The 11,702-nt window shown below is 43.9% G+C and overlaps 1 protein-coding gene across 1 annotated transcript in view; it reads right to left on the bottom strand.

Moving 5' to 3' along the window:
- Window positions 1–11,702, bottom strand: part of slc25a26 (solute carrier family 25 member 26) — a 46,737-nt gene that overhangs the window by 13,589 nt on the left and 21,446 nt on the right. Inside the window, exons 6-7 of the mRNA XM_079218954.1 lie at window positions 5,233–5,277; window positions 1,929–1,998 (exon numbers count right to left, since the gene is read on the bottom strand). Coding sequence (XP_079075080.1) covers window positions 1,929–1,998; window positions 5,233–5,277 — 115 coding nt within the window. The remainder of the gene's footprint in view (window positions 1–1,928; window positions 1,999–5,232; window positions 5,278–11,702) is intronic.

The following is an 11,702-nucleotide window of genomic DNA, read 5'->3' as shown; positions in this document are numbered from 1 at the left end:
GTTGTTAGGCCCGGGCAAACCCTTGAACTGTACATTATTGTAGATACAGTACTGCCTCGAGTACCTTATTGCTTTTATAATACGGTTGCCTGCAACATTATACATAATAAGTAAATAGTAAGCTGCCTTTCAGCACAAAATAGTTGTAGCCACCAAACGTTGTGTATCGCATTTCAGTAGCCTAGAGAAAATAGTCCCGTATGTATGGCGGTTGCTATGCACACACATAGACACACACACACACACACACACACGAGAGAAAGAGTCTGTGATTTACTTACCAGGCCGTCAGGAAATTACCGACGGTAATTATCTCTCACTGGAAATCATCACAAATTTGTGATTAGCCATCAAACCCTTTTCATTCCTTATCTTAGTTTCCGGTTTTATGCACTTGCTCCCCCCTAATTAATTAGTGTGCTCGGTCAGAACGTTATCTGCTCTGCTCTCCTGAATGTAAGCCGTATCAACGTTTGACTGTACAGCAGGAACAGGGACCACAAATACATTATTCATCACTGCCATTCTCATCAAAAGTCATTCTCCCCAAAATATAAAAGTTTACACGAAATATGTTTGGTAACTATCAAGCTTGAAATGACAACTAACGGTCAAAATACAATGAATTATCATGTATTAAAGGGCCTCTTAAATGTCTCTGACTCAGTCAGTGTTGGGGTTGCGTTCAGACACGGCTCTCAACATGCTGGCTAGCCGGTTTCTAGAAGCTCGTGGAAATAAAAGCACAAACAGCGCTAACCACTCCCGCTCATTGACGCCGGTGACTTCACCGCAGTGCGAGCGCTGTGCAGAGAAGCAGCCGTCAGCTAGCCAGTGGACACCGCTGAGGCCTGGCTTAGCAGACTTATATTGCAGGTGGCAACGTTATTGGTGTTCTCAGTTACTTTCAATGGCAGAGCGGCCCTGTTCATGGAAGACATCCGCTGGGTTGTAACATTATCTGCAGTCAATAAGCTGCATCTGCCGCAGCCGGTGACATCCGCAAGCCTGCAGAGCCCTGAAGCTCAGGATCCCGCTGCGGGACAGGACTGTTCGCATGTTGATTCACAGTTTATTAATAATCAACGTCTTTATTAATATTATATTCCAGTGGGTCCCCAGACAGTCAGACACAGTTAGATAAAACTATGTCCTTGATAAGGGTGACACCAGGCTCTGACCTTTGTCTTTGGTTTGTGAGACCTTTCTTTATCTTTATCTTGACATGGAACTAAATCATCAAACACAGAACTATGCTCAAAGTCAACATTAGAAACATTGACTCTCTTTGACTCGTGCCCCTACCTAGTATTTTATCTCTTGTGTTTTACAGTCTGATGCAATTCTCTCTAGTTTTTGTCGGTTCCTTTCCCCTATTCATTTTGTTTTTAGTCCACTCCACTTCCTCTCATTCTCTTAAACCACTTCAGGCCCCAGTGCTCAGGAGGTCACACAGCTGCAGGGGCCCATACCCAGGAACCAGCTCCTCTCATCCCTGCAGTCTCTCTGCTGATACTCCTCCAGCAATTTAGCAAATACAAAATCATACAACTCCTATGACTCCTAGTCCAGAGAACTATGATAACAGGGCATTTTCTTAGAAACACAATGTAAAATCACGATTGAAATGTGCTAATTCAGCGCTGAGCAATGTCTAAGAAAATGGCTGGATTGGCTTTTTTTGTTTTTCATTTTCCTCCATCCATTCTTCTCTAATCTGTTATTTCTTCTGCTCTGCAGGTGACGATGTGATTTGCCAGCTGAGCTCACCTTTGTGGAATCTGACAAGAATGTGGCTTTGGGTAAACTCCTAGCCATCTATTCACCTATCCATCCCCCGATTTTGCCGTCCATCCCTCCCTCCCTTCCCTTCCTCTTCCACCTCCCCCCTCTGCTTCTTTCCCAAAGCAGCAAATAATCCCCTGCACCTGCAAAAGCTCCACAGACTGCAGCCTGCCAAGAGTAGAGCGTGTGACCTTGCCTCCATGACCACAGAGTCTGGGAGAAAAAGAGGGAAATGTCAAGAGAGAGAAAGAGAATGAGAGGGTTGTCGATAGAGGAGGATGATGAAAGAGGGAGAAAGAGGGAGGGGGAACAAAGAGAGGGAAGATTGTAGTTAGTGGAGATATCAGACACATTGAAAACACATTGTGAACCTTGGTCTGCTCTGGGGTCCGGGGCCTGCAGCTGGGAACCGGGCTGGTCGGCTATTTTTGTGTAGCCTTTTCTCCCCAGTGATGTCATGCTACTTGTTTCCCAAGAACCCGAAACGGGACGGGACAAGAGGGACTCATGAGAATGTGCTGCAGTGGCCCCACTCCATCATCTTTACACATTGTGTCCAGATAGCATCATGTTGAAGTACAGGAGGTCAACGCATATTCACATATCACATATCAACACATTCTTGTATTTTTGTTAGCATTCAGCAGTGCAAATATTATTGGTAGAGTCCTATAAATTCACAAAGGGGTGTCAAACTCAAAATACATTGGGGTCACTGGCCCTGTCGTCTTGTACAAGTGGGGCCACTTCAACACCCCGGCGGAAGAAAAAAAAAAAGCAAAACTGCAACAATACACAGTCGGGAGCTGAGCAACTGGTGCTTCCTTCTCCCGCCCCTCGTACATAGCACTGTTCGGCACGTTTAACAGTGTAATGATGATTCCTGGAGAATGGCAGCTAGAAGCGGCATTAAATTACATATAAAAATAAATAAGGGTAGCTGGACGCCCCTCTTTAAATGATCTGTGCTCGAGGGCAACTTGTCTGTTTGGCTAAAAGCAGTGTTGGGTAGACCTGCTAGAAGGTTACCAGTGCATTAGGGTGTTGTCAATAAAAATTACATTAAAGCCAAATATACTCTTAAAAAAAAAGTCTTTGTGTGTCTGAAACCAGTCACGTCACAGGACTGCTCCTTACATCTGACCGAAACCAACTGACGTTTTTGTTTTGAGAAGGAACTCTGTCGTCCCTCTTCCTCCCCCGACTCATTTCAGCAAAGCGGAGGAGGAGACGCGAGGTTATTCTTTGCATAAAATGCATGTGGACAGCTGGGCCGCCTCGGGCGCTGCAAGGTATGATTACTTCTCAGGGAGAGCAATTGAGCAACAGCATGGAGCGATTACTAATACTTTCTTTGTGCAGTCCCGTCCCCCTCTGAGAGTTTAATCGGCGGCATGTTATCTCCTGCTCCTCCTATCTCCCACACATGTGGACATCACACAAACCATGTGTGCGTGCACATCACATGCAAACACAAACAAGTAAACACACACACACAGGGAAAGACAGAAAGGAGAAGACTGGCAGACATGTTCAAGCTCAGGATGTGTCATGTGTATTCCATTAGAAGAGAGATTAAAAAAGAGATTGTGTTTTTCCACATCAAAGGCCTCGCGCTGGGGGATTCCTCTCCGTCTCTCTCCCTCTACGAGTCTCTCCATCGCTTCCGCTTTGTTTCATGAATAAATAATGAGGGGTAAACCTGGGAAAACAAACTTTTTGACCTTCGAACCCGTGCGTCAGGGTCAGAGTTTGCACCTGGACGACTTCCCACAGGAAAGAGGTGGTAGGTCTGCGTGCATGCGAGTGCGTCAGGGCGTCCCGTGTGAGCCAAGAGGCCGCATTTGAAAGTGCATCTCATTGGTTAAATTTGAGTTCCCATCGTGCCTTTGACACCAAATTCCTTGAATGTTCTGTGGCTCTCGCTTAGTGTTCAAGTGTGACACCCTCCTGTTTTGCTAATGTTGCTTTTGAGGTCAGAACAGATGGGGTAAACTGTCTCCAGTTGCTGTTGGGGAAAAACAACACAACCACAATATTGAGGAATTAATGTGTGAAGGAACAGTGAGAATTATTCAAATGTTTTGAAGTCTGATGAGAAAAAACACATACTTTTTGTAGTCACCAACATGTGAAATGTGTTCATATATATCCAGGCAGGAATATATAACGTGTTCCTGCCTGGATATGCCTCTCCATGCTCAGAAGAGTTGAACTTAATGCACTTCACGAAAAGCATTTGTCTGCTTGCTCCTCTTCCTACCGGCCCGTAGAGCAATTGGCTTATTCTCTCCCTGACAGCTGTGCTGGCTCGGCGTGAAATAGAAAGAAAAAGGCCGTAACGCAGCACATTACTATCCCACAGAGCAGATGGGAGATCCTGCCACACACATGCACTCTCAGATTCCCTTCACTCTGGCCTTTATTCAAGCTCAATCGCGTTGTTCTCGCTAATGAAAGCCTCCGAACATCTTGGTGGTCACTCTGAGAGGAATGGCGGTAAAAAGAACAAATCTGTTTCATTGCAAGAAGTTTTTTTTTTCTTCTCCTTGCTCGACTAGTCGGCCAGACTTCGCCATTGTAACTGAGGAAACGCCTCATTAGCTATACAGAGCACCCTGTTAATAGAGAGGACACACATGGGAGGACTGGGAGGAGGGAGCCAATGGAGAGGAGGACGAGGAGAAAGGAGGAGAGAGGTCCAGATTCCAGCAGTTCAGCTCTCCGCCAACGGACGTGTCCAGATGGCCTGGAGAGAGAGGGCCTTTGACCGAGGCACAAAGAGACACTTGTGAACGACCAAATCTAACTCTCACAAATGCACACACACACACACACACACACACACACACACACACACACACACACACACACACACACACACACACACACACACACAGCTGTGAAGCGTATTGTTCGCCTTAGCTCGGCCGTTAGCTCCTAACATTGATGGAATGTTTGACTGTCCGCCTCTCGCGCCCTTGAGACATGATGTCACTCCAACGAACCGTCTTTTCAAAGAAAAACAGCCTTTTATGTGATTAGGGCCACACAATGAAAAGAGAGATGGGGCAAGGAGCGAGGATAGTGATGAGAGAGAGAGAGAGAGAGGCGAAGAGACATAAAAAAAGAAAAACAGCTAGAAAGAGACAGATATGCAGGATATTCTCGTGATAAATTAAAGGCTGGTTTAATGGTAGCCGGGACATGCCATTAAAGTGGGGCGTAAAGTCTAATTTTCGCCTGCCACAATGATACAGGGGAATGCAGAGGGTGAGCCCGCTGTAAATGTGTCAGAGCGTAAGCACACTATTAGAACTTTACTACGGATTTATCACGAAGAATAATGACTGTAAATGATGCTACAGAGGAACGGCGGAGAGTAGAGGGACGAAACAGACTGGTAGTAGAGAAAGAGTTAGTTAGATGGAAAGATCTGTGACATACCTTTAAATATTCCCAAAGAGGAAACTGCACCAGAGAGAACGGGATCTGAAAAACAAGTAGAGTTTTAATCAGCAGGATTATTTTAGCATTTCTTTTTTAGGGGGATTTTCTGGAGGTTCAAGTTTCATCTTTAACCTCTAATCTCCTGCACTTGTCACTCCTGCCACCTTTCTCTGTTTCCTCTTTCTCATCTGACTGCTCCCTTGATCCTTCTCACTGCTGATGATTAATGAATGAGACAGGCTGTGGTCTGGCAGGCCTGAATGGATAGACGGATGGATGGATGGAGCAAACTTGAAAGGAGGAACAGAGGGATGGAGGGAGGGCTCTGAAGTGATGGTTGGAGTGCGAGTGTTGCCACTGGAAACACTAAATCGGCTCAGGCAGGAAGTTACAGCGGGAGGAAATCACCAGCAGTGCCAAGGCAAATGACACAGTCAGACCACACACACACACACACACACACACACACACACACACACACACATCTTATGCTGCGGGAACTGCAGACCGAGACAGGAAGGAAGAGAGAGAGAACAAAAACAAAAACCAAAAGGGAGAAATAAATAAAGTGACACAGAGCTGTGTCATCAGTCTTTGATCGCAGCAACAAGAGGATCTTTCATTCATCCATCTGCGCCGCCTCTTCCGACATGTTCCATCAGACTACATTAGCACGCCGGCCGCAGCACAAAGACGATACATGAAGTGTGTTTATGCCTCTTATTGTGCTTATTAAGCACTTAGTCCAGATGAGCTGACCTCATATCAACACGCTGAAGGAGATTAACTTGCATGTGCTGCATCGGCTCCCTGAGAGCTGAACATAACACGTTCATGATCTCGACGATGACGATGAGTTTTAGCAAAAGGACATTCTAAAAACAAAAAGTAAAGAAATAAGGTGTCCAAACGAGTATTAATTTAGGTAAGCACAGCAAATTATGTTTCTGAAATGATGATGAAGAACTGCATGATAGGAAAGTCAAGCTTTCCCTTCTAGCACACAGAAGTCCACAAAAGCAGGCATCTCACTTCTGCATATATGACATAATAAAAGACTAAAGCTACATGGTGCAAGCAAAATGTCAGCATCCTCAGAGTATGTCAGAATAATAATCATGTATTTCAGGGTAGTTCGAGAGTCAGATGCTTTTAGTATATGTAACTTTCACAAGGGGAAAAGGATTTGCGGATGAGGAATAACCCTTGAGTCCGTCGGGCTGAGGGTGCTGGAGTGTAAACCTCCATAAAAGACGAATAAAGAGCAGGAAAGAGCTACTTTTGTTGCTCTGAATTCAGGCTTCCACACGCGGGATGTTGTGATCCTGAACGGGTATTTTGCAGAGACCTGTAGAGCAGGTAAACCCACAGTCTACACATATTGCATACAGTAATATAAATGATTGATTGCACTAGTGCCCGTGCAAACAACTCGCCGCATCTCCCAGCAATGCAATGAGCATACGCGTCACACGGACACTTTGATCTCAAGAGCTCGCACTCTGCACTTCCTTGGGTCGTCAGCGATACGTTGATCGGATGAACAGGTGTCGAAGAGAAATGACAGACGAATGGACGCGGCCGAATCGAACATTTGATTGCAGCTCGATACAGCAGGCCCGGTACACGGAGTGCTCCGAAATGTTCCAGTGGAAAGTGGAGATCTGGTCCATCTGGGCATACAGAAGCAAATTCTCTCAGTCCTTGGAGATGGTCTGAAAACAGTATTTGATGTAGGTGGAGGTATTGAAAGTGGAGCGGTATACCATGCAGAGTGAAGATGCCTCGGTTGTCCAACTGTGGTGAGATGAGAGTTTTCAAAAAGGAATCAAAGTGCACCTGTCTTTTATTACCACCCTGATAAATTCTGCTTTTTTTTCTGCTTTTTTTCCCAAGGCCAGGAAGAGAGCGAGACAGACTGGAGAGAGAATGCAGGAGGATGTGGGCGCTAAAGCCACTACTACTAAATGTAAGGAGAACATGTTGGACTTACACTTATAAGTGGAAGTAAATTGAATGTGAAAGTTAGCAAACTTTATGTAGAAACATATTTCATGTTCATACTTACTTTTACTTCTTCTAGTAATTGAGTCATTTTAATCCTTGTAGTATTGGATATTATTTTTTTATTTTTTTAAACCATTCCATAAAATCTTGTCATTTTCCACAATATTTAATAAAGTTGTATTATTTTACAACAGCCTGAAATGTAACACAGAAAAAGTGAAAATAACTTCAACAAGCAGAAGAGAGAAAAAGAGAAGGACAAATTGGTTCCTTTAGAGGATCTGGAAAGATCCACCAATGATTTATGACTTGGTTTGACACCCCTGGCACACTGAGCGTGAGGTGTGTGTGTGTGTGTGTGTGTGTGTGTGTGTGTGTGTGTGTGTGTGTGTGTGTGTGTGTGTGTGTGTGTGTGTGTGTGTGTGTGTGTGTGTGTGTGTGTGCGTGCGTGTGTGTGTGTGTGTGCGCGTGTGTGTGTGTGTGTGTGTGTGTTGCCTGGCAGAAATGGAACATCTGAAAAGCATATGTGTGCTGATTAAAATTGATAAGCCATTTAGAGTTAAGAAAAAAAAAAACACGGTGTGTGTTTGGTTATTTAAGTTATAAAATAAAATATCCTCTCACTGAACAACCGATGCAATCCTTTAACCTGATGTTGGTGTAGTGACGGAGGGAGACGACAGACGCAATAAATCGCTCAGCTGAATGAGAAATGGGGAAAGGTAAAGGCAGAAAGAGAAGTGAAGAAAGGGGATTTTTTCTTTTCTTCCTTTCTTAAACCAGAGCCTCCGACCACTGAACATCCCACTCAAAAAGTATTTGTATTTTCATTCCAGCTGAGAAATGCGTGCAGTGTGATCCAGGCTGTTGAATGAATTTCACCACAACTTCAATCCTCGTGTCACCGCTCCGACTTGCTCTAAAAACACAAGCGAGATATCTCAAAACAGCCCAAGGGAGCACAGTTGTGTTGTTTTTGATATTGTATTTTTCTGAGGTGGGAAAACCTTGAAGACAGATTTAGACATTGCACCTGATAGACAAAACATTGGGTTCAAGTGATCTCTCTTCATTTAAAGCTACAAGGGCAGGAAGGGTATGGGTCTCTGTGGCCAAATGGGGAGTTTCTGGGATGCTCCACGCATCAGAGCTGCGTATGCTTTTTAGCCTCTCATGGGACAATTACCATGTTCCATCAAATGTGTGGAAGTAATGGGCTCTAAAAAGGAGAAAGCCAAACCCTCCCACAACATGCCAGAAATGCAAAGCCACTCTATAAGCAGCCATTGTCACTGTAATCCTCTAATGCACAGATAAAGACATTTTAGTTTTATCCGACTCCTCAGGCAAAACAGCTAATCTCTCCTCAATATCAGGGATCTGATGTGTGGCAGTTATTATTCCATTGGATTATTGTGGGAGACTCCCCAGGCAACTAGGGTGAATTTGTATTTCCCAAATTATTTTCTAAATTAAAGCAATTTGTTTTTGGATTACAAGCAAATTACTTACTTCTCTCTCTGGGTTTAAATAATATATTTTGCATTGCCCCAGTGTTCTCTAATTATGTTGTTTCTATTTCATTCTACGGAGTGTTTGTCTTGTTTTCTTTTTAACAGCTATTGATTAAATTGTCTCGAGTGCTTATGACTCGACACATTTTTTCTCAATTGGTTGTTACAACATGCGACTCCATTACAAAGATGTTCTTGTTCCTCTCCTTCTCTTCCTCTTTCGCTCCTCCTCTCCTCTTCACCTCTTCTTTCTCTCCTTCTGGATAAATGATTGTCTCTTCAATGCACATTACTAACTCTACTTTCTTTTTCCATGGATTTGTGGCTGCGTGGAACCCCTGTGAAAGGGTTTCTACTATCTTTATTGGGGGAGTTTTTACTGATCCGATGTGAGGTCCCGGGACAGGGATGTCAGGTGTACAGATTGTAAAGCCCTCCGAGACAAACTTGTATTTGTGATGTTGGGCTATATAAAATAAACTGAATTGAATTGAATTGTTTCACATTGTGAATTTGACGCCTGGAAAACACTGAAGCAAAGCACGTTTCAAATACATTTTGTGGAGAACTTGCAAGTGCATATCATATTGTGACATTTAGCAATGACAACATATATACAATTAAATCAATATGAAAGACAGTAAACCGTGGCCCAGCTCTCATGATGCAGTTGCACCTGTGCAGCTTTTGACTGAGCGGCTCGGCACATCGCTCGAGGACACTGAGGGACCACCTGCTTATGAACGGTTGCAGGTGCTGAAGTCAAAAGGGGACATTTTCTCTCACTTTTGGGCCAGTGGGCAAAGTTTTGATATTCTAGAGTTACAAAGAGGTATGCTACAAGTGTTTGAGGGCACATTTCAGACCAAATTACAGTAAAAACAATGTATCGCACAATTACACCGTCAAAATGTTTACTTGCAAAGACAAAGAAGGGCGAGCATGTTTTTTTTAATCTCGTTTCAGTGCATAATTTCGCTGACCAAGCGTGCAGCCGTTATTTAAAACGATCAGTTAGCAGAGGAAATCACTACTCTGAAGGCAGAGCGGCAGTGATGTTTATGTGCATTGAAAACGACTGAGGTTTTCCTCGGCCTGCCAAAAACTTCACAAGCTCACTCAACTCCAGCTTGAGCCAATCAGTGCATTTCCCTGGCCATGTGGGCAATAAGCGGATCATAACGATAACCAGGGAGAATCAAGCTGTTGAGGTCTGCGAACAGGACCTATCAGTCCAAAATAATAAAGATTATTGACCCAAAAAAAACACTTGCACGTAAACAGAGGCATAGGTAATCATTCCTACAGGAAAGGAATAGAGAGCTTTACAACAAACAAACAAACAAAGTAGAGTGGATTCGTTCAGCCATGCCAGCGGATCAACAACTATTGAACCGATTACCATGAAACTTTGCACACAATGTTCATGGTCCCCAGAGGACAAATCCTGCTGACTTTTCCTCTATCGACACCCACACAGGTTGACATGTGTGGTTCACAGCGAAATGTCTTGACAACTGTTTAGTGGGTTTTTAAAGTCATTTTTCATGCAGAAAAGTTCAACATCATTTAATGAGTTGTGAGGATTCTCCGCTTGTTTTTTGTCTTATTATTTTTATGTCGGTTTTTCCTTTGGGTTTTGGATGGTTGGTTGAACAAAACAAGCTATGTTATGATGTCATCTTGAGCTCGGCTTTGGAACTATGTGAGGGGAAATTTCCCTAGTAACTGATATAGTATAAACCAAATTAATTGATAAAGAAAGTAACAGTCAGTTGCAGCACTATTTTTGTTTACCCATCTCTCGCATCTAACCCTAAGGGGATATTTCTAGGATAATACATTTTTCTATTGGGCAAAACACAGTCTGTACAATTTGAACAGGCCCTTCCCTGAGGGATTTTACCTTTACCTCAGCTTTACTGAAATGATTCACCAAAGCTTCAATACATCCTTTGTTCACACAGCTGTCTGGGCCTCTGTCTGTCTCTAGTGTCGATGCTTTCTGGCCATGGTGCTGTCTTAAGTACTGTTCATCTTCTTCTTTACCATCTACTTCAAACCTCCATCAAACTCTTCAAACCTCCATCCTCCTCCACTCTGCGGACCGCTCACTTCTTCTGATGCGTTGTGTTGTCTTGCGGCATCCCACAGTAAAATAGTAAGGATCCCAAATCGACCACCTCTTGGGTTAGAGCTACAACGTTCACCATCGTATACCTGTTTTTGATCAACTCATGCCAAAAGTATGACTTTGCAACTTGGCCACAAAGTAAAGACTGTGCTCCGGGAGCTCAGCAGCATCTGCTCCCAAAGCCCACAAACATCTGTGTCATCCAGCTGGCCTCCAGGGACCAGATTCCACTGCTGGGAAACACATGACTGGCTCTCACAAAGGCCTGCTATCCTGCATGTGTGCGTGCATTTTTGTATGAATGTCGGCATGCTTAATCATATTTCCGCTGGTGTGTGTGTGTGTGTGTGTGTGTGTGTATCTGAAGAGCAGGAATTTATGTTAGCTGGCTGACACATTTTGTCACTGATCAAAGGTGACAGTGCCACTTGCTGTGACTGTCAGGTACTATATTATAGGAATATGGAGATTGCCTCAGCTGTGTCACTTTGCTGACAGTGCTCCAGTTTGTGTGTGCATGTGTGTGCGTCCTTGCCAACTGTATTAGTGCTAACTTTATTAGCATTCAGAGAGGCTTTGGGCTGTCACAGGTCCTTAGGCACTCAACGGAGGGCAGGAAAAACACATGTCAAAATATATTCACATTGAGCCTGATTGCAGGCAAGCCAGTTGGCTGCAATTTGACAAATGACATTTAATAGGTCATACTGCCGCCTCGGCATACTGATGAGTATTTAGAAGGAGCGAGAGAGAGTAAGGAAGATGGATAATAAGATGGGGAGACAAGCAAACAAATGTATAGATGGCCGAAC

This window comes from Taurulus bubalis (assembly GCF_910589615.1).
Source record: "Taurulus bubalis genome assembly, chromosome: 5".
Taxonomy (NCBI): domain Eukaryota; kingdom Metazoa; phylum Chordata; class Actinopteri; order Perciformes; family Cottidae; genus Taurulus; species Taurulus bubalis.
This window is presented reverse-complemented; position numbering and strand designations above follow the sequence as displayed.